The sequence below is a fragment of the Gadus chalcogrammus genome, chromosome 14 (genome assembly GCF_026213295.1).
Source record: "Gadus chalcogrammus isolate NIFS_2021 chromosome 14, NIFS_Gcha_1.0, whole genome shotgun sequence".
In the NCBI taxonomy this organism is placed as follows: Eukaryota; Metazoa; Chordata; class Actinopteri; order Gadiformes; family Gadidae; genus Gadus; species Gadus chalcogrammus.
In genome coordinates this window covers 7,668,750-7,692,517 of record NC_079425.1, presented here as the reverse complement: position 1 = coordinate 7,692,517, position 23,768 = coordinate 7,668,750, and the positions used below count along the sequence as shown (strand labels likewise).

The window sequence follows — 23,768 nt, the reverse complement described above, 5'->3', positions numbered from 1 at the left end:
CTCTCTCTCTCTCTCTCTCTCTCTCTCTCTCTCTCTCTCTCTCTCTCTCTCTCTCTCTCTCGCTCTCGCTTTCTCTCGCTCTCTCTCACTCTCACTCTCGCTCTCTCGGAATGTTTAGGCACCCCCCCCCCCCCCCACACACACACACACACAGACACACACACGCAAACACGCAAACACACACACGCACGCACACGCACGCACACGCACGCACGCACGTACGCACACACACACACACACACACACACACACACACACACACACACACACACACACACACACACACACACACACACACACACACACACACACACACACACACACAGATTGGCGTTTCCATTAGCAGCACAAACAGGTGCATATTTGGAATGTGGGGAAATAAGAGAAAGAAGAAGCAAGGATTAATAGCCGAAGGACCAGAGGGCAGCTTCTGTTCAGTGCGCTCATTTGTCGATTGACAATTATCTTTGCACACACGCACGCACGCAATGTTGAACGGAAGTTTAATATGCAAGGTGGCAGTCCTTGTCGAATTGAATATCAAAACATGCATTAAAGAATAGCCAACAAAGACCATGGACAGGTTGAAAGGACGGCGATAGAGCTGTGATTTGAAAAATTGGCTTTGTGGAAAGTCCTTTATTGCTCTTTCAGATGTTGGGGTGTTGGATCATCTTTCATCTTGTTGAATTTCATCCACAATGGAGCCTTGGGCGAGTTAAATATGACATTATTGACATACACCGTCACATTTTTGAAGTCTTCATTTCTTGCTATTCTTCTCGAGAATGTAATGGTTTGCAGTGTTAAACGGCCCCCTATCTGGGTTAGATAAGCGGTTTTGTTTACACACACAATGAAACGGCCGTCAAAGCGTGCTGACCTCAGCTGGTGGTCAGCACGCGCGCGCGTGTGTGCGTGTGCGTGTGTGTGTGTGTGTGTAGAGGGGGGGGGGGTGGAATACACACACGTGTTTTTCTCCCCGAACAAAGGCCTCTGCACTAAAACAAGGTTGTGTGCAATATAGTGAGCCAGACAAAACGGACCCATATGCAAAATGACATAAGGCGACGAATATATTATTCCCATTGCACTCTGATTTGGCACAGTTCCCAATCAGAATATTATAATGCACGCACGCACACAAAACACACACACACACACACACACGCACACACACGCACACACACGCACACACGCACACGCACGCACAGTCAGAGGGACGAAAGGCGACCTGCAGGTGTGGCGGTAGGACAACGCGGAAGTGAATTGTGAACAGTCATCAACAACACGGGGAGCCGATTGAATCAGGGAGACGGGAACAATGTCCGGCCACAGCAGCGATGTGCGATACTGTCAAAAATTCTCCTACGTTCTCCTTAAATTCACCCTGTTCGCGTATGCCGTCGGTTGGTGGGTAAGTGGCTGTGTCCTCTCTGTGATGCTAATCCAATGTTCTGCGAATACATCGTGATCTGTCATTAGACACTGGCCGGGCAGGGTGTGTGCACGACGTGATCCAACATCAGAGGCAACCACATTCAAATACTACCGGTGTTTTACCGGACACGTACGGCCAGTGAGAATAGGGCTAAGGAAGAACTTTGTCAAAGCAGGCTGTAATGCAAAATGCTCACAAGTGACCAAGCGCTATCTGAATCGACAGGTGTTAATGTTGCTAGTATCACGGCTGGAAGGTTGGGCGTAAGCTAAATGGTTATAGCCACTCTGCACTGTGCTGTCTGCATTGTACCCAATTGGATGTGTTACATACTCGTCAGCAATCCTAATTTGGGTGTCATCTACATAACATATTGCATATATCAGCATTGATCCATGTGATCAGATGTATATTCTTAACGAATAGCAGTAGTTCTTTGCATAAGTTTAGTACGTGTGAGGTGTAACAAATTATATGCTTTGACATCAAACCAGATGGCCAAACCCAGTTTGGTGTGGATTCACCCTCTACAGAATTGTAATAGGTTGTTGGGCTAGGCCTAGACTGTTCTGGTCAACAATCCAGCTATAGTGTTATGGAATAGTACTTATTTTTGGAAAACTGTTTTTATGGAATATCCAAACATTTATATTGCCAACCTCCCTCAATGAAACAACAATTGTGTTCCTCATACCGTTTATGTCTTATGTTACAAACTCAAGTTACTCAGCCACCCTGACATATTAATAATAATTGATATTATATTGTATGATTATATAGAGCTAACAGGTATCGGTAACCATTGAGCTATAGGTAACCAAAGCACTTAATATTATAAGTTGTAATTTGTTTTGGGACAACATTAAACGGGAGGACAAAAACTTTTCAGTGAGGTTGATGATCATAAGAAAAGCAAATCCTTGAAATACAGCTTCTGGAATACTCATTCATCTTTACCTGGTTGCATTATTTAATTTAAGGCATTTGTCATGGTGTGAGAAAGCTGTTTGCATTCTGGCCTGTGTGTTTACAGGATGAGGTTATCGAGGGTTGGGATGCAGGTTTATTTCTCAAAAGCCCGGCAGCTATTACATCGTCATCTTCATCAACATCATCGCTGACAAATAGCAGAATCTAAATCCAGACCGCCACTTGCAGTGCTATTTGTGCAGCTCTTAGGAGAAATCCATCATTACGCTTCAAAGAAATGGTAAGAAAGAGAGGGAGATACTGAAGAAGGACCACAGCAAAGGACAGAGCGCAAGATATTTTAGTAAGCGTAATATGATTGGATGAATACAGCCTTGGTATGACCGAAGAGTTTACAGTACAGGGCTTCTCTACCAGCCTCAACACCAGTAAACAATAAGGATCTCTTGCCAAGTAGCCCAGCTTTTCCATCTAATTCAACATACCCATTCCCCCATTATCTCTCAAATAACCTTTCTGCTGGGTCTCTCTTATTGCGTTTGAACAAACGATGAAAATTGCTTCATGAAAAATGTTTGGTGCTGTTCCCTTAGGTCTACTTGTGCAGCGTAGGAGGATGCTTTTCATTTTCAGTGTCCACCTGCATTTAGATCCCTTTTTACGGCAATAGGCGCACTTAAGGGCAATCGTCTCCACTGCTACCCGCACAGGTTACCCAATGAATCAGTGGTTTGGGCTGGCCGACCCTCAGCCTTGTGGGAAGTGAATGACTTTGTCCTGAGTGTGGACCAAGACCAAGGAAATGGTAGATACCGGATCTTTGGAGCACCTATTAGGGCAGTTCAGTAAACAAAGAGACTGTAATGGCTATTCCTATATTTGCTGTATAAACATCATGTATGGTCACAAGGTCAAAGGTTAAGGGTCCTTTTCATTTAAGATACAGGACAGTCCTTTTGTACCTTTTTTACTTAGACAAGACAGCAGTACAAATATTCACACACGGAAAACAAAACTGTTTCACACGATAGCAAACATGCCATAAATAAAAGGAAGAGAAACTACATGAAAGTCACAAAAGGGAAACAAGTAGAGGATTAAAAGCATACTGGTCACACCATGGACATCCCCAAAACACAGACCATCTCAAGGCAAGGTTGTATAAAACTGTAACATTTTTCCTTCCCGACCGTTTATAAAAGCCCTTTTAAAGTTGTTCGAAGAAGGGAGAGCTTCTGATGTAGTGACAGTTTGCCACTCATTCCGCGTCCGAGCGGCAAAAAACTAAACGCATTACACTATCCTTTCTCATGACCCACGCTTGTCTGCAGTGTATTCTGAGACAGGATGTCCCTTTGTCGAACCTAAGCTGTCGAGATCACCCACAGCCCACCCATGCTTCCCGTCTGCTCCCTTGCGGAGACGGCGGAGAGATAAGTCTGGATCATTTTAAAAAGACAATAAATATATATACGAGCAAGATTTCATTTATTATAGCTACACTTATTCTGTGGTTTTCTCAGAGATCTATTTCAGGGATAGAACGTTGTGAACACATTGTAATGGAAACACAATGGTTATTGCTTCTTGTAGCTGGTTAGTGTGTGCGTCTTTTGGCTGCATGATGTCGTGTACATAATTTATTAATGATAACGAGAAGTGGACTTTGTATTATTGCTATGGTCTTATAGCTGGGAAAAGGCAGTTCTCATATTGTCTGGCTTTGGGCTGGTTAAACAAGGGTCAGGCTGGATGCAATTGCTTTCATTTCAGTGGAGTTTGCAGTGTCAACGCTGAGATATAATCATGATCCTTTTGATTCTTTTTTTCACTTGTTTGAAGAGGTTTTCTGCTACTCTACTGGACCTTGCTCATCCATTTAAATTTGAAAAGAGACAATTTTCTCTCTAAGATTTATAGCTATTCAAATATGTACTGTCCTGAAGGGCTACTACTTGTAACAACCTAAGCCAACATGTGTCGTTCTGAAAGTGTTTTGTGTAAAAAAACAACAACAACAGAAGAGGGTTCTTATTTGTAAATTCTTTCAATACTCTTAATTTACTCCAACCATTAAGTCAGTGTTTACCCTAAATCATCCATTCTGCCCTTTGGAAAAGTTTAACGTTGTCATTTATGAATACGATTTCCATAAGTGCCAGATCCCCTTTTGATTGTGTTAACGGGCAGATGTTTATTAATAGGCTGTCCTGTCATGGTTTTCATATAATAAGGCAAATCTATTACTGATGATCTAGGACTGATGATCTAGGACTGATGATCTATTACTGATGATCTAGGACGGAAGCCCTTTGTCTCTTTTTTAAGGCTTTGCAGATGGCTTCATATTTCACTAATGAAGATTTTAGTTATTCTTTTTGAAGTGGCAACCCTGAATAATATCATATTTACATCACATGCTCATCGTTGGCGAAATGATTCACAGTTTCAGACATACAAGCAACTTCAAATAAATGTGAACACAACAAACCCATACATGAAATGACAAACACAAATGGTGTAATTTACATTATGTAAATGTTCAACATTTGAAAACGCGATGAATACCCTTTGATTAACAATAACATTCAAGTTATGAAGCGTAAGAATGTTTCTAAGTCTGTTTGGGGGGAAATGTATTGCTACTGAAACGGTCATTACAGGTTTTGATTCATGGGGAACTCGCGACTTTACAGTATTACAACCCATTGAGGCAAACGCTAATTAGCCTCCGCCTGGGGACTATTGAAATCTGGGACCGAGAGGAAGCGAGCGAGAAAAATAAGGGAAATGTATGACTTCTAAAGTAGAGTGCAGAGAAATGCAACAACATGTTTAGTTCTGCATGCCTTTGTAGAGGCTGATTTACAGATGCGCAAAACTGAGAATGTATTTCTATGAAGGAAAATATCAGAAACTACTATTCGGCCATTTTATTGGCTTTATCCTAACTGTTTCCATTTGTTGAATGTAATCAATTGAACAGTCAGAAGTCTTTGTATAGTCATAGAGTAAATCATGCAACGCATTTGCTATTTGACCATAAAAAAACCTTAACCGTGTGTAAGTGGAACTAAAAAAGCTTTTCAATCGACTCATTCTACTGAATAACTAGTTTATTCATTTCTTATTGTGCATAAAGAGAAGTTCCTGTATTATCATGTGGTGCTCATATGATTTTCCCCCTGCCTATATGCCATGTGGTTAACCACTGCTTTATTTTTGGCAGGAGCACAACATGTCTACAAGCAGAACAACACGACCATGACCATGAGTGACACCATGGTCCAGCAACACTGTTTTCACCCATGCTCTATCGATTATATTTTCTTCCAAAATTTTAAATTTTAAAAATCTATTGCAGTACTAGGGTTGTGTGAGTTAGACCTTTGTTTACATCCAACATCATTATGTTTTGTGTCTCCCAGGGTGCGTCTAATGGCTTAGAGATTATGCAATCATAAACTAGTCTTGTGAGCTTGGCTGGCTAAACGCATGACATTCAACTTTCAATGCATGAATGGAATCGTCTTCTGTCTGTATTATCTGAGAGACTTTCCATGTGTTCATGAATGCGGGGGATGTAAGCCTATAACTCAACTACCATGATGGCTATGGCAACTCACGTCAACCTCCTCCCATGATGGCAGAACCTGCTCTGTTCTGTTTTAAAGGATTTAAAGTGCCATATTTCTCCTCTTAACTTCCATTGTTTGGGCATGGCTGGCAGGCCGCCAGGAGCTAGCTAGCATTGCTGACAGTAACCCGGGACATGTAAGGAAAAGACGTGCTTGTTTATTCGGATATAAACAGAGGGACACTCAACAAGACACTGCAGCCTGCCTACCATGGCACCATCGTGTGTGTGTGTGTGTGTGTGTGTGTGTGTGTGTGTGTGTGTGTGTGTGTGTGTGTGTGTGTGTGTGTGTGTGTGTGTGTGTGTGTGTGTGTGTGTGTGTGTGTGTGTGTGTGTGTGTGTGTTCTATGAACTCCTCTATTAATGATTGTCCATCAGCCGCGTATGTTTCAGATGATGTGACAATCTCAGTTCAGTGAGATTGAAGTGTTTACAAAATGGCTGTCGAACTCAATAGCTTCACTCATCACCGTTCCGCAAATTTCGAACACAGAAGTTCAATCAAAAGGTTCATTAAGTAGAATCAACACATTAATAGTTATAATATAATCAATGCCATAAGAAACATTCTAACAGGCTCCTCATTCCTTCTTTCTCAACGCTGGTAATGCTGCGTTACCAGGGATAAGATCGACCAGCTCCAGCTCCCTCCGGTCTCGTGTTGTGATTTGAATACATATTTTCACAGCCATAAACCAAGATTGTTGTTCCATTTTCCAACCTGAAGCACAAGCCGATAAGAGCAGGTCATCTGTGTGAGGGGAAATCACTTTCAAAACGTTGATCCCAGTGCCCTCTTTAATTGATTCAGATGCATATTCCGTTCCCTAAATTACAGATCCGGGACAGCGAGACTACTTGTCATTTATCATCCCCGTTTTTCTCACTAACGTATGCATTTTGCTACTTATGGCTCAGAGTGAGTAATGTGCCCTTTCATCAGAGGCATAGAGAGCTTGTCCTGTGGGTGTCATTTGCGGTGACCATCTCACTGTGACTCATACGTTAATGGCATGTTTCACTTTTAATTCACCAGAGTAGCAGGTACTATGCCGAAGCATTGGCCATTTAGTTATGTTGCCTTTTGTTTATGTGCATGTATTATTACTTATGTCAGGGAATGTTCTAGTTGGTCACTTGTTTTTGCATTGGACTGAATTACAGAAACCGATTTACCTAAACAGTACTTTTCTATGTTTATACTGTATAGTATAAATATACTCCATGTTGAGAGAAGGATTTTCAGGTGAAGGTTTACCCGCATTTGGTGTCAACGTTTCTGTATGAGGTGCACTTGAGGTCTTCAAGGAGAACCCAACACAACTTGTAGATTGGTTTGCAGAAGATGACCTTAAAGATGACCCTCCTAAATGCATGCTTTTGAATGCATATCCTCTTTTCGGCTTCCCAGTCCCTGCAGATTAAGCGCGTGTCCTCCGCCTTTTGAACCTGATTTGGAGGGGCGTTTACAGGGGAGCCGGAAGCCGAGCCTTTGGTTCTCTTTAATTATAGATTATAGTTCCTTTCTGCTGTATTCCATTGATTTTCTTTTGATTTTCTTTTGTTGTTTTCTATTTCTCTGAAACACCTTGTAATGGTGGTAGTAGGATTTGTTACTATTCTCTGCCTCACTTGGAAGTCACTTCGATATGGATGGAAAAAAACCGACTCCAAAAATCGATCTCCCAGGCTGATAACTGTTTATTGTGTTGCAGCTGATTGGCGGCACAATTATGGCCGTCGGAATCTACGCCGAGGTGGAAAGGCAGCGCTACAAGACCCTGGATGGACTGTTTCTGGCCCCGGCCATCATCCTGATCGTCTTGGGACTGCTCATGTTCGTAGTGTCCTTCATCGGGGTCCTGGGTTCCCTGAGAGACAACATCGTAATGCTCAAAGTGGTGAGCTCCCCTTCTGCTCTGTGGTAGTCCCAGTTGCTTTCTAAGCAGAAAGGTGTGGGGCATGCTGTTATAATTCAGCCAGTAAGATGATTCCGTTGATCATAAATAACATGTCATGAAACAAACCGTTTGTTAACCGTTTTTGTATTCTGTTTTAAAACATCAGGTTATTTTTGGTCTTCCCCCAAAAAAACATTTCTATAAAGAGTTTGGAGACGTTTTTATTCTAGAGAAAGTCACAGGATTTTGGTAAAAAGACTTCAGGAGCCAGATATCTTCTGCACTTCTGTGATCAGAAACTTGTTGCTCACACTGACTTATAAGTACTTTTTTATGCCTGTGCCAATTTAATACGACTGTTTCACATGCACTGAGCTTCATACTGATAATGATTAACCCCTCCAATCTGGGACCTGAATATGCCATCTGGGTGCTGACATTCAACAAATGATGAAGGAAGACTCTGCAACAAACGTAGCGTATCCTAGGTTAAGAGAACCCCTGCTAGTTTAGGTTCTCTACTTCTGTTTAGCTTGCCAATGAAAGGTCAGTCTGCTGTCCCACTGCCATGAATACCGTTTCTGTAAACATCTGAGCAAAACGGGAGGGAGAGAGGGTGACTGAGGCCGACTGAGACGGGAGAGAGAGAGAGAGAGAGAGAGAGAGAGAGAGAGAGAGAGAGAGAGAGAATGATTCAGCTTTTCTAAATTATTTCTATGCATATGCATAAATATTGTATAATATTTACATTTTAAGATTGTGCAAAATCACCTAAGGATGACATTGTTTTTGTCTGAAACTATTTGTGCCATCAGTACTACCTGTTTCTGTTTTACTTTAATACTAATCACAACTCCATTCCATATGTTCCGTAGTTCATGTTCACGCTGACCGTGTGTTTGATTCTGGAGCTCCTGGGAGGAGTCATTGCCCTGGTGTTCCAAAACAAGGTAGGCTACTTTATATCTGATAGACCAGGCCTGTCCATGCTTCAACCATGAAGCCTGTTTTATACCTGAACCCTGAGGCCTGTGTTTACCTCCATGAGGCTGTGTATACCTCCATGAGGCCTGTGTATTTCTCGCATGAGGCCTGTTGTATACCTCAACCATGAGGCCTGTTGTATACCTCAACCATGAGGCCTGTTGTATACCTCAACCATGAGGCCTGTTGTATACCTCAACCATGAGGCCTGTTGTATACCTCAACCATGAGTTCTGTGTGTACCTCAACCATGAGGCCTGTTTATACCTCAACCATGAGGCCTGTGTATACCTTAACCACAAGGCCGGTTTTATATCTCAATCTAGAGGATTGTATTACCGTAGCTAAAAGGCCAATTTCCACCAGATCCGTCTCGGAAGCGTCACGGCAGTTAAACGTTTGCCGAAGTCAATAGAAACCATTCTAATCAATTTATGGATGGATTTATGGATTTTAATTGGATCCCCATTAGCTGATGCAGAAGACATCAGCTACTTTTCCTGGGGTCCACACATAACATATAACAAGACAAGAAATCAACAAATAAGACAACAGATAAAAAACCATCAGCACGCAAAACAAACAACGTAAAAAAAGTAAATAGTAAATAGAAGTAACATTTAGTAATACATACTAGGATTCAGTGCAAATAGCCATGAGGTGTTTACTTTTTTAAAATGGTAGCACTGGTGCTAGCAAGCAAAAAAAATCAGTGGCACAAAAATAATTTTGGTAGCACACAAACTATAGTCAAAAATATAAAAATTATTCAGATATAACTATATGAACAGAATAGGACGTGTATATACAAAAGTAACACAATATGAACAAATTTAACAACAGTAAAGTGACAGTGAACATATTAAATAGTAAAGTGAATATGAGAGCCTTTTTTAAAACATCAGCAGCCAGAAGTGGTGAACACATTCAACAAAATTAAGTAATTATTACAAATTTAACAAACACTTATTTATTAACCTCTGATGTCCTTTCCCCTGCCTTGAGGCAATATTTACACAACATAGACTTCTTGGATTGGTCGTAGACCAGCCAATTGAACGTTTTTAACCACTGGGGGTTAAACCTGTAAGTTTTCCCGTTGGCCGAGACGGAGTCATGGGTGGAGTCGGCTTCGTCCGAAGGTGCCGGTTCCGTGCTTGTGGTCGCCTAGTCAATCTCTTCCATACTTGGATTTTTTTTCCAAGTTTCCATCTTTTTTTGATGAAGAAGAACTTCCGAATACAGAGAAATACCTTTTCATTTTTCTGTTTCGCTTAAAAAGTGATTTCCCGCGACCGTTACAAAGCCTCTTCCTCAACGCGTGAATGTTCGGGAAATGTAGTTTTTTAGTAGTTCAGCGGAACTGGCGAGCCTATAATTCAAAATACATTTCCCTACATGCATCGCTCCCATCATGCTCCCACACAATCGTGCTTAGCAGTGCCATTGAAAGTCGTACAGAAAGACGTCTTTTTTTTCGGCACGGGTCCTTCTCACCCTTTCGCACCGGTGCGAGTGGACTTGTATTTATCTTCGCACGTTATATATTTTAATAGCAAATGCGATCAAAACTGTCGCACTGTACAGCCCTGAGGTGTGACAGTACCAGGGTCTGTAGGACCTGTTAGATGAGGTGTTAAAAAAGAAGAGCATCTTTTGACTACAGATATGTTCCTCCCCATCTTTTGCACCAGTAAATCTATGTGTCTTGACCATGATTATTTACAGTCTAAGGTTACCCCCAGAAGCTCTGTTAACTGTACATGCTCAACATCAACATTGTTCAGTACCAGATTCAGCTGGGGTTTAGAGCTTAATGAGTATTTTGTTCCAAATGCAATGCTCTTGGTTTTATAAATGTTCAGGACAAGTTTGTTATCAGAGATCCATTTGAATACCATCTGCAACTCTTTGTTGAGGGCTGAGGTGATTTCCTTAACTGTTTGTGCAGACATATAGAGTGTTGAATCATCTGCATACATAGACATACATGCTAATTTACAAACAAGTGGGAGGTCATTTGTAAAATCGAGAAGAGCAGTGGTCCTAGTGAAGAGCCCTCTGGAATCCCACACTGTATATGTCTTGCATTTGAGAGGCTTCCGTTAAAGAAAACCAGAGATGGGCAGATGGAATAAAGCCATAACACTTAAGTTTCTTCAATAGTAAGCTATGATCAATGAAGGCTATTCCACTTCTACGGTTGCGGCACGGCACGGAACCACCCGCAAACCGGCACTTCGTTTACGATACTTCTATTTTTGAAGGTTGCCGGTTGCAGCCGTATCTCAGAACACTTCTACAGCCAATCAGTTCGCATTTGCTCATGAATATTCATGAGCTCACATTGTCGCCTATGCCATTCACTAACGGGGTAATATTATACAGTCCATCTATGTTATCGCTATCAATAGCTAATCAGTGGCACAGAAGAAATTAAAGTCCCCGTCGATTCCTCATCTATTCTCTAATCGAAGTCTAGTGTCGCGAGCGGACCGCGACGTTGCTTAATCATGAAATCTCTAAGGCATGAATCATACCATACTCAATTGGTTATAATGATGCATATATGTTATGTAGGGGTTGAATATAACTTGTGAATAGTATTGTATGAATCATTCTAATCATAATAATTTTTACAATTCATATAATATAATTATGCACGTCTTGAGCCATCAGCTGGAACGTGTCCGGACCGCTTCTTGTGTTGATTGCAGTACGGAACACATCCGCTTCGCTGCCATACTGCTTCCGAGACAGATCTGGTGGAAATTGGCCTTAAGGCCTGTTCACACATCAAACCATATTGACTGTAATACCGCAAATACAAGTGCTGTCTATACACCTCAACCACGAGGCCTGTTCTACTTCTTTCAATGTGAGAACAGACTTTGCTTGTGGTGCTAGAATACAGCCACACCTTAACCCCCAATAAGGTAACGTTTGTTTGTTTTGGTTTTGGTTTCATTATCCATCATATCACATCTTTGAGAGCTGACCTTCAGACTCTCACTGTGCCCCACCGCCATTAATAATTCCTGGAACTGAACGCATGCCCTTGTCAACTCGTACGCTTTACTATACTCCTCCACACCGAAGTCCTTAATGGCAAAAAAAAAAAAGGGCAAACAAAGTTTATCTTGGTTACACAGTTCACAGACTTCTAATAATGCAGACTTTACCGCCAAACTTATACCATTAAGTCCATGTTTGCCTCTCTGTGCCTCCATCTGTTCCCCCTCCAATGGCACAATTTCGAATTAACAAGATTAAGGGGAAGCCTGAATACATTTGCTCTAATGCGTTAGTTTGTTTGGCAGCCTCTCCTACTCAGGATGGCATAGCAAACCTATTTGGGACGTCTCCTCGCAGTTCAAACATATACCTGGAGATAACTGTCCCCGGCTTTGGGTTTGGCGACCGGCCACATCCAGGGTGCGTGTCGGCTATTCATCTCAGTTGAACTGCATTCACCTGAATCGATCATAACATCACAGCTGTGCTTGCAGGCAGAAATGGAGACATTGAGTAACTCGAGCCCAGTAATAACATGTAGGCTGTGTTTTCAGATGTTAGACTGTGTATATAATTTTCTTCATTTCATTTGTTTTTCAAACTAACACTACCACCCTTTCGTCTTGCCTCCCATCTTCAATATGAAGTATTAGAGATATGCCATCTTTTTCCTTCAAAATGTGCAACAGAAGAGGCTGCAGACACGTTCAGATTCTGCTGCATGTTCCTGCTGCGCCATCTGCATGTCGCCTGACTCCAGGCAGATCTGTACTCACGACTCACGACATCCACATTAACCAAACCACGGACGGCCGAAAGAGTTAGTTGCAGTTTAATCCGAGCGATTGAGGAAGGAGACGGATGATTAATTTGGTGGTGTATAAAAAATATGAAGACTCACTCTTAAAAAAAAAACACCAAATATAGAACCTATTAACAAGGTCACCCAAGAAGATCATATTGACATAACAGGGAGGGAAATAACGCATAAATCATATGGGACAATCTGGAAGGATGTTGGAGCGCAATGGGTCTTTGTATTTACTGTGGGGCAGAGCCAGGGAACAGCACAATATATGCAGAAAGCCGGGTTAATTTACATCTGAATCGTATCACTGGGTGATGGAACATCACCACCCGCTAACGCTCTGTCTCTTCTATTGCAATAGTCTTTTTTTGTTTGTCTCTGTGTCTGTCTGTCTGTGTCTTTCTTTCGTTCTCTCTCTCTGTATGTCCGATGCTAATACTTTTCTTTTTTAATTGTTCATCTTCTTCTTGACTTGCTATTGTCTCCCTTTTCGCTCGCCATTATTTATTTCTTGGTATGAACCTTTTTATTTTTGCTGTATTCTCTACAATTGTTAATTAAGGCTAAATAGGCAGAATCCTAAATTCATACATCATTGGACTTCCAATAGAATACACAATGAAGTCCAACACATGTTTTTATTCTATTCAGGTTTTAATGAATTAAAAATAATAAATACCTTGTGGCCACCACAAAGATTGTCAAAATGCACCTAGATTCCTCTATGAAAAGGGGATGAAGCACAATGCCGTCATTGTCATTGTGCTGGTTTCATTGCAAATACTCCCAGTGAAACATCTGTGTGGCCCCTACAGACAGTCACTGTTGATGTCCCAAAGCACCGCATCTCAACTTTACTTCAAATGAGTAAAGGGTACCTCCTTGCCAATCGATGCAGAACTTGCCACTAGATGAAGGACCTCACTTCTGAAGCTTAAGCCACGGGTTACCTTGACGGAACAGGCTGGACTAATCACTAATTAAAACGATGAAAGACTGCTTTTTAATTTGCCCTGCAGTGCTGTGGAGAAGCCTTGACCACTGAGGAGCACAGGCTTTTATATCCCCTGGCTATCATTAGGCTTGACCTCCCTGACCCTTCCGTGTTTTCTGTTTTTCAGACGGTGAACTTGTTGAACAGAAACATCCGCAAAGGCATGGTCAACTACTATGACGACCTGGACTTTAAGAACATCATGGACTTTGTTCAGAAAAAAGTAAGTCCTGTTCCCTTTCCTCCATATGACAGGGTCCTTAACGCTGATCATTACACACTACTTACTGGGAATCTTTGCCCAAAGCAGAGCGGTTCCTCCATTAAAAAAACTAATCGGCCGCTTCCTCAACCGACCTTTTGAGTAAACACTTTGGTTTAACGAGGTGCTTGATTCATGGTTTGTCTTTTCTCATACGTGGTAACGCAATTAAAGAGCTTCTACCTAGAGCGTGTGTGTGTGTGTGTGTGTGTGTGTGTGTGTGTGTGTGTGTGTGTGTGTGTGTGTGTGTGTGTGTGTGTGTGTGTGTGTGTGTGTGTGTGTGTGTGTGTGTGTGTGTGTGTGTGTGTGTGTGTGTGTGTGTGTGAGTGAGACTCCTTACCTTTTCGTAAGAGATATTGTTTCTAGGCCAGATAAGATTTCTTAATACAAAAAAAGCACAAAAGTTACCATTTAGATAATAACTTCACATCTGCGATGTTAAGGTGGGTGACCCAAACACAAAGGTCAACATTTAGATGACACTGAGGAAAAGCAGGGTGGAAATATAATACAAGGAATAGAAAACAAAGCCTTTGATGACTTAAAGGAAACAACATATGGATTTTTCCATCACAGTGTGTGTGGAATGATATGTGTACCCTATTATCAATTACAGGTGCCCAGTCTCATTAAATGCGTCTGTGCCATCAGCAAACGGCCAGAAGATGCTTACTAACCAGGTTTCATAGTTAAATAAAATCATTAAATAAATATAGGGGCAAGAAATGCATAGTTCTTAAATTCCCCCAGGTGACTACTCCAAGGTGTTGATTGACTGAAGCCAGGATGACCTTTAGACCAGCACCTATCTCGCTTTGTTCCAATGGGGATGTGACATTTATTCCACTGTGAAGTCACCAGCACGTTGCTCTTCTGTGTTTTCGGAATTAGAATAGACCCTTCTGTCCGGCGCACGCACGGGAAATCGGTAGTTCATCAAAAGGCTGAATCACAATTTTGACCGCTCAAAGTGCAAATTGACAACTCGCAGATGCGCACACTCGCTCACACACTCACTCTGAAAAGCACCCTCATTCACACCCCTCAGAAGTAGCCCTTTAAAAGCAATCTTGCGCTTGGCGTGGCTACCTTAGCTGATATGAAACATTATTTCAGTGTTATGGATACTAGGGCTGGGTATCGTGGCCAATTTCCTAAATCGATTCGCCTTCATTCGCAATTCATAAGGTTCTGAATCGATTTAATTTCGATTCAATCTGCTCTTAAATAATGAAAATGGCTCAACTGCGTTACAAAATACAAATGTACTTTATTTTTTCTCTCAATCTTAAACTTGAACTGTAAACAGTCTGTCTCAAGTCTCAAAAGTGCAATTTTCCAATTAGAAAGGAATTGCAAGTGAAAGTGTACTTGAACTACACCATTCCATCACTGCAAATTGCATTGAGGCATTTTTTATTGAAGTGCAAAAATAAAAATACTGGTAACAAAACTCAAAAAAAAAAAAAAAAGATCTCATGCCCTATGAATCGATATGCAAAATATAAATGAAATCGATCCAAAATCGATTAAATCGATTTTTTTACCCAGCCCTAATGGATACGCATAAGATATGCATTGAAAGAAAACTGCCAGCACTGTAATTAAAGCTGCATTGTTAAGTAATTCTTATGTAGGTCTGTATAGGTTGGGAACTGGGAACATGGGTGATTACTATCTATGCCTATGCCATTTTAATTTAATCATTTTTATTAAAAGTTAATCCTTGAAGCATACTGAAAGAAATCTGTTTCAGTCCTAATTTCCTGTATTCTAGTGAAATATTAAGGGTGTAATTGACCCAAATAAGAAGCATACAGAAAATCTGTTGAAAAAACACTAGTGTCTTACTAAATATAATCAGTTTGCCACAAAAATGTACATGCAGTAGCTCCATTGTCTTCCAGCGTCGCTACTGAGGTGTGTGTAGACAGCACCAGCACCATCACATCTCATCTAGAACCAATAAACAGAACTGCAATAACCTGCAAACCAAAATAATATGTTAATTCGTTTTCAGGAAGGTCAGTGATGGGGTAATTGGTGGCATAAAAATGTGAACAGAAGTGTTCAGTCAGCCCACCTGTCTGAAACAGACACCACTGGTGATGATAGAATGCCACCGCAAAGCCCCAATCAATGGCTTTACTCTAGCGCTTATTCATCATTGGTTTCAGTGACATGGTCACCCTGATGAATCTGTAGACCAGTTCACGCTGAAGTAATTTAAAATGAATTGAACCAAAATAACACACAGTATTACGGTAAATAGGGTTTCTCCTTTTTATGCTTGGCACTCTGAATGTATGAGTGAATGTTTCCGTTTCTATACAAATTACTTTTATGTATCATTGGATGAGCTGGATCCGGCTTGCAAAAAAAAAAGTAGAGAAACAAAATATACAATTAAGTATACAAAAATAAGCATGTCATTTAAATGTAAATAATGTAAAAGAATAGATTTTACTTTATTATAATAATGCTAAGAATAAAAAAAAAAAAATGCTTTATATTTATAATAATAGTTTAACCATGTCAAAGTTACAGCCAATAATGCTCCACCAATCAATCGTTACAGAAGTGGAAGCTAGCCTAGCTGACAGGGTAGAACACCAGCTGCCGCAGGCTGCGTTGTGGAGGTCTCTCGTCCCTCTTCTAGAATAATAAAAGGCTTCTAGCTGAGGAAGGACGCTTGGCTTTCAAATAGCGAAGAGCAAAACCAGGACAGAACAACCTAGCTTACAACTAACGGTCGATTGTGTAGGTGTTAGTCAAAAGAAAGGATAATGATGATGATGATGATACTAATACTAATAATTTATTTCCTCCTACTGGTGGATATTTACAGAAGGAGGTAATGGCGGTAGTTTTTTTAGACATCCATACGCACGTTGAGAGCTGCTGTGTCATTACCTGGCTGTCTCTTTGGCAGTAATAACCATAATTACTTCCACCGACCACATAACAGGTGGGTCCCCACTCCCCAGAATATACTGGTCCACACATTCAACCATTTCAACATTCATAAGCACAGAACAGCTGTTGTTCTCGACAGGAGTATAGGACTTGAAATATAAGGCTTTTAAAAAGTATAAAGGAATGTCTAAAACAAATTACGTTTCAACAGCCTTGGCTGACCACAGTCCATGGGGAGGCCACTGATAATAGTGTATTTGACAGCCTATAGGTGGCCAACGGGGGTTGAATGCAGAAAGTCTAGCCACCATTCTAAGTCAAAAGGAAAATATGACGTGTTGTGAAGTTTATATTAATTTTGTCTTTGGTCAGCTAGAACCTCCGTGATAAGTTCATATCCATATTATCTATTTTGAGAGTCACTGTTTGACACTTGAATTTCAATAAAAAGCCAATACAGTTTGAATATGAACGAGTGTTGGCCATAGACTACTGAGAGACGGACATTTCCCAATCTCAATGTGCATAATATGGCTATTTTGCGCTGCTGGTTGCGATAAAGCTAATTTAATGGCATGGCCATAACAGGAAATCTGTTATGGCTCCATATTGGTTGTGTGAAAACCAATTTTGCTACATCCAGTTCAAGATGCCACAGACCAATGTTTATTTAATTCTCAATTAATTTGACTTGCCTCCCTGATTTGGTTGTTTGATCATTAATTTTCGTACGTATTAGTAATTCATCAACGCCAACACACTGAATAATTACAATCAGCTAAACAATTAAACCTGTCCTGTGTTCTGCATTGTAGTTTAAACCTGTCCTGTGTTTTGCATTGTGGTTTAAATCAACTCTGTTTTGCATTGTAGTTTACATGCTGTGGAGGGAAGGAGTATAAGGACTGGGAGGTCAACATGTACCACAACTGCTCCTCTCGGAGCCCACTGGCATGTGGAGTTCCCTATACCTGTTGCCTCATCACTAAGGTAGGTGTTGTCCTGTAGAGCTCCCTATACCTGTTGCATCACCATTGAGCCATTTTGTTTGTGTGTGCTTAATTCAGGTAATGGAAAGGTGATGATTTGTATCCTCATAAAATTCCACCTTTTAACCTGAGTAGGTTGTCGGACACAACTTTCAGACTCTCTACAAAACAAAAAAATGACAAACAAATATGTCCACACATCATCCGTATTGTTCACCAAACGCGGACTTGCAGCACCATACCAACACAACACACGCATCCTCCTAAAATGTAATTCAAATTCCAACACTTGGTATCGGTTATGTTTTGGTTTAGCTCCCATTGCGGCTCTTATCGTTGACCTGATTTAACATAAACTATTTATTCTGGCGGAGGGGATGCGTTTCCATTTTTATGTCGTTTCCAATGTCTAGAGACGTGAACTTTCCTCGACTCTGTCAAGTCACTTAAATGTGACGCTATGTCATTTCAATGTGAAGTTATTACATGTGCTGCTATACTATGGGTTGGGGCTTCACATCTGCCTCAATATCTCTGGCTGATTGGCAACAGCCTGTCCTCTGTGGATGTCCAGGTCACGCAAAGCAGCTGTCCTCTACTGTGTGTGTGTGTGTGTGTGTGTGTGTGTGTGTGTGTGTGTGTGTGTGTGTGTGTGTGTGTGTGTGTGTGTGTGTGTGTGTGTGTGTGTGTGTGTGTGTGTGTGTGTGTGTGTGTGTGTGTGTGGGCCTGTTTACCTCCCCAATTTCCTTTGTCAATCTCCTATTGATAATGATGCACAAGGGTCACCAGAGCATAGGGCATAGAAATGTCGCATCTATTTCTCTTCTGCAGTGCCATGTGCTTAACAGCTTCTGCACTTCAGTCCCCGCCTCTCCAATACCCTTTTCCACTCGACTCTCACTCCTCTGAACCTTGTGATTGCATTCGCTGGGATCCTGCTGTGAAACACGCGCTATCTGGCGTCACGTCTCACAGCCCTGACGCCAAGTCCTGCTTTTTTTTACCACGCCGTGATGCCTGAAAGGCTCCAGCAGGTCATTAGTTTTGCCCCACACATCTGTCCTTCTCCCTTTGGCCCCTCCCTGCCTCTTCTTCGCTCTCACTTCCCCCTCGGACTCTGCACAATTCTGGACAAGCACATTTTGCCCACATGCTCCCCAATCTGTTTGAATCCTTTCCATAGGTATCAATTTCTAGCATGCACACTAAGTCATCCAAGTACATTCCGGTTCCTGCCACATTGATTTCTAATCAACGTCTGTTGCCTCTGTGTAACAATGCGGGGAACAACAACGTTGTATTGACTTTGTGAAAGGCGAGGAGATTGGCACTGTCTCTTGTTTGAATATGGGGCACGGTCCAAAGTCATGTGACTCGGATGCCCTCAGGAAGATGAGGGACAGGCGGGGTTGGCAGCCCACACTAAGTGAGACTCGCGCGGCCAGTCGTGTGACAGGTTCATGGCTAATGGCACACTCTTGGCGCAATTGTTGGCAATTACATTTTCGATATTCTTTTTGTTTTAACCACCCACACAGCCAGCTAGCCCCCCCCCCCCCCCCCCCCCCCTGCAGTATCTCGGGCCGGCACTGGCACTGTTGCCTGTTGATGGTGCTGGTGCTGTAAACTGTCTGATTTCCCCAAGGTGTGTGTGTGTGTGTGTGTGTGTGTGTGTGTGTGTGTGTGTGTGTGTGTGTGTGTGTGTGTGTGTGTGTGTGTGTGTGTGTGTGTGTGTGTGTGTGTGTGTGTGTGTGCGTGTGTGTGGCATCTCTCCCTGTGTGAGCCTCAGACGTTTCATAGGACAGATTAGTTTCCCCTCCACCTCCGCGCACGTCACCAGCACATTGACTCACGCCTGTGTCCGTATGAAGTGGGAGTCATTCTCACACTTTTTTCAGAGCTGATAAACTGTATGCTAATCTTTGCCTTTTTTCTCTCCCTCCCTCTCTCCCCAACACAGCCTAATGAGGTGCCCAACACTATGTGCGGGTACAAGCTGGTGAATCAAGAGGTAAATTGTCTGCTGAAGATGGAAACATGTATCGCATGGTCATCCGTGCTAAGTGATATACGTAGGGGTTCTCTTTCATGAAGTTACCATGATAACATACAACGTAATGCACTTATATTCATGTTTGTGTGTGTGTGTGTGACGCAACCATTTGCATAACCATACCGTAGGAGAAGCAGAGAAACGGGGCAGTGAGGATGGAATATATTGGCATGCAAATTGTGTTCCGCTGCTTTATCAGTTGGCACGGTGACAGTCCATCACACGTTAACATTCAAATTGTATTCCACCCTGTTATGCTATTAGCGAAACCAAAACTAATAACAGCTAATGGACAAGAGTGGACACCTCTTGATAGTTCTGGAGCCTGATCATATTACAGCAAGGGAAGGGTTGGGTTCTGACCTCTTGCTCACCTAAAGGACCTGCCAGGGGCATGCAGTTGCTAATTAGCAGAGTGGCGTGCGTGCGTGTGTGTGTGTGTGTGTGTGTGTGTGTGTGTGTGTGTGTGTGTGTGTGTGTGTGTGTGTGTGTGTGTGTGTGTGTGTGTGTGTGTGTGTGTGTGTGTGTGTGTGTGTGTGTGTGTGAGAGCCGGCAGTGACTAGAGTGGTGAAAGAGTAAGTCAAACTAATTACCAACTAACGGTTCAATCGTTTGGTTTTGAGGACCGAAGGCAGTGCCGGCCAATGATCTGGGGCTTGTAATCTGATGTCATTAAGTCAACACTGCCTATTAGCCCTGCCCTAGTGCCTTTTCTCCCAAATGAACCTCATCACTTTTCAGTAACATAGATTGTTTTATTATATCTTCTACAATTGGCTTAAGGCGCTGTGCGTGTGTTGCCGACTTTTGCAGGTAGTTACGCAAATTGCATAATCATGTTCCGATAGAATTACTCCCTTATTGCTTTTCGAGCTGTTGTCATATTGATATTAATGATGATCCCAGAGTCGTTGCTTGAACAAGTTACATCCATGGGAGCGTTGGTCTGTGAAGGAATCGAATAGCCGCCGTTGTGAGGAGAGATCTGTCGCTGATGTAACAAATATGGACAAACGAAATGTTGTCTCTTGCAGCGCCTGGACCTGATCGATAAAATCCACATCAGAGGTTGCACGGACGCAGTCTTCCTCTGGCTCTCTGACAACTATAAGATCATGGCTGGGTTGCTGCTGGGAATACTTCTGCCTCAGGTACACTGTGTGTGTGTGTGTGTGCGTGTGCGTGCGTGCGTGCGAATCTACTATGAAACAGCTTGTGTGTTAAGGTTCAACAAGCTTCTCTGTGAGTCTTATGAGAGGGGGAGAGAATCGGCTCCTGTCCGTCTGTCCACAGTAAGGTGCTCCGCTGAATTGATTTTCCCTTGTGTCTCTCTTCGGTCACTCTCTCTGTGTGTCACTCTCTCTCTCTTTCTCTGTCTCTCTTTCTCTGTATGTCGCTCTGTGTCTGTGTCTCTTTCTCTGTCTCTCTGCCTTACGCTCTCTGTTTTTCTCTGTCTCCATCCCTCTCTTTCTCGCTCACTCTGTCTGTCTGTCTCGGTCTCTCTGTCTCTCCCCCTACCTCCCTCTCTCTCTCCCCGTACCTCCCTCTCTCTCTCTCTCCCCCTCCGTCCCTCCCTCCCCAGTTCTTCGGCCTGATCATCAGCTGGCTGTACATCACCCGGGTGGAGGACGCCATCGTTCAGTACACGAGCATTCCGTACTCGTCCAGCCAAGTGGACGGCCCTGCGGGCAGGAGCATGATGGACCAGAGTGGCGGGTTCCAGCGGATCCCCATGAAGCACAACCGCGTTGCCAATTGGTACAAGTGCATGCCTGACTACGACTGAGACCCCCGCAAACCCCTTAACCCGTGCCGCCGAGAAACCCTCGCCGTGCTCCATCTACCGAGCGACCCACCCCCCCCCCCCTGCGTCAACAACACCCTGCATTGTTTTGTTTTTTTCCGTTGAATGGCTCAGGTAATCAGTGCCTTGGGGATGGGGGGGATTTTAGCGTCCGCCATTGGATAGCCGTTTTTTAAAACCACTTTACTTTTGTGCTATTGGTTCTGAAGTATAGATGGATGTGGGGGGAACAAAATGACACAACTCCTTAGATTAAACACTAAAATGTAAAGATAGTTAGACTGATTTTGACCTACTCTTCTCGGCCTAATCCGTTTTTCTTACCTGGCCTATGCTAAGCTAAGCTACGCTAAGGTAGCCTGAACTACCCACCCCAGACAGGCAGGAGTGTTATCAAGACAATCAAACTCGCCATTCATCAGGGTTAATATGCAACCACTAATGCAACTCGAAGAGTTCCCTGTTAACCACTTCTAAACCCTAATATGTTATGTCCGCAGAGGGTTATCTATGAAACCATCGTAGCCATATTGGATCCAGTAGCAGTGAACCACTCTTTTTCTTCTCAGGTTTGAATACAAATATACCAAAGCCCAAAGTTAAGATATGTATTGGAGGGTTGAAATCTGCAGATGAACCCCAAGTGTTTATATTCATGTCGGTAAATCTCTGTAGCACAGATACATTTTTTTATGCTTTTAGTTGAATGAGCTTTTTTGAGGTTTGGTGAAGGGGGAAATGTTAATTTTATATCTTATTTGTCGTAACTTGAATACTGTAATGACTCCAACTATCAGTAGCAGTCACAATAATCACATGTTTTGCATGTTTTTATCTTTAAAGGTGACAAGGTTGATGCGTTGCATTGTACTCAGGTTGCATTGTACCTCACAGAAAAGGGCTGTGTTGCTGTATTAAAGGAATACGCAAGGTAACTTATGACTTGTGTATCCCGTTTTATTTAAAAATGTTAATAAGCCTCTCTGAATCTGAAAACCTTACAATTACACTGACTGTCACACTGTGTGATGAGGTCAAATCCACCTGTTGTTTGCCTCCCTGGAAAAGCACTGAATCAATCCTCGACGGGAGAATGTTTGTAACGCTTCATGGAAAATATATATCATTTTTATGTCCAGAGTATCAGTTGTACCTTTTTGTTTAAGTAGTTAGCTAGCAGAGAACCAACTGTTCCTTCACTTATCACAGTTTCATTCAGGAGTGGAAGTGAATTTCACAGCTGTGAATCATTTTAATAATTATTTTCTCAGACCAACTGTTTAGGTTTGTGAGGCCTCGTCTAAATACAAGTGCCCGAGGTTAACAAACCACTTCAGCTGTGTATCCGAAGGTTTTCCACCTCTTGTATTGTTCTTCTATCCGCTGCTTGTAGATGATAAATAATTCTTAACATGCCTTACTTCTCAATGACCACTATAACTGATAGTGTGCTTCACAGTGCCACACTAGGACATTAAACCATCTCAAAGGTTTTACCATTAGGAATGAAAATAAAATGTGTATTTGATTTTGAAACTGTTTTCGACTCGCTTTTTCTTTTGACTTGACTTAATATGTTTAGCCACACATTTGCTATCGCTATCGTGTGTGTTTGTGTGTGTGTGTGTGTGTCCTTGTGTCGGTCACCCTTCTCAAAACCATGGATTTCCAGTGTATTTGTATTGCGTGTACAGTATGCAGCTAATCTTTGAATGTTGCGTATATAGGTCAAGTAAACGCCACACTGGATACTCTCTTTTTCAACTTGCAAAACTGAACGGTAACTGGAGCGTACTCTAACATCACATGCTCACCTGCAAATAGGATTCCCACACACTGTGTTCTGTCATGCCTAGAAACAAACGATAAAGTCACAAAGAATTCATGCTTTGTGTCAAATGGACCATAAACAAAGCAGAACAACTCACATTTCTCTACTAAGGCAATCTCCAGAACACTGGGTCTTTTTTCCGATACCCGAACAAAATGTCCTCCTTTGTTCCTTATGTGTTGTATAAACACAGCTAATTAGCT

General features: G+C 42.2%; 1 protein-coding gene across 1 annotated transcript; it reads left to right on the top strand.

Moving 5' to 3' along the window:
- The first annotated feature begins 1,242 nt into the window (after nucleotides 1–1,242).
- Nucleotides 1,243–23,283, top strand: tspan15 (tetraspanin 15). The gene is made up of 8 exons (XM_056607972.1): nucleotides 1,243–1,417; nucleotides 7,724–7,909; nucleotides 8,785–8,859; nucleotides 13,838–13,933; nucleotides 17,762–17,878; nucleotides 19,838–19,888; nucleotides 20,965–21,081; nucleotides 21,513–23,283. Exons 1-8 carry the CDS (start codon nucleotides 1,325–1,327, stop codon nucleotides 21,714–21,716), a joined length of 939 nt encoding a protein of 312 aa, XP_056463947.1. The 5' UTR covers nucleotides 1,243–1,324; the 3' UTR covers nucleotides 21,717–23,283.
- Nucleotides 23,284–23,768: the final 485 nt, after the last annotated feature.

Bases quoted from the DNA above. Each gene is read 5' to 3' on its own strand.
- tspan15 (XM_056607972.1), top strand. From the start codon at position 1,325: ATGTCCGGCCACAGCAGCGATGTGCGATACTGTCAAAAATTCTCCTAC. The intron at 8,860-13,837 runs GTAGGCTACTTT...TCTGTTTTTCAG, and splicing joins CCCTGGTGTTCCAAAACAAG to ACGGTGAACTTGTTGAACAG. The intron at 17,879-19,837 runs GTAGGTGTTGTC...TCCCCAACACAG, and splicing joins CCTGTTGCCTCATCACTAAG to CCTAATGAGGTGCCCAACAC.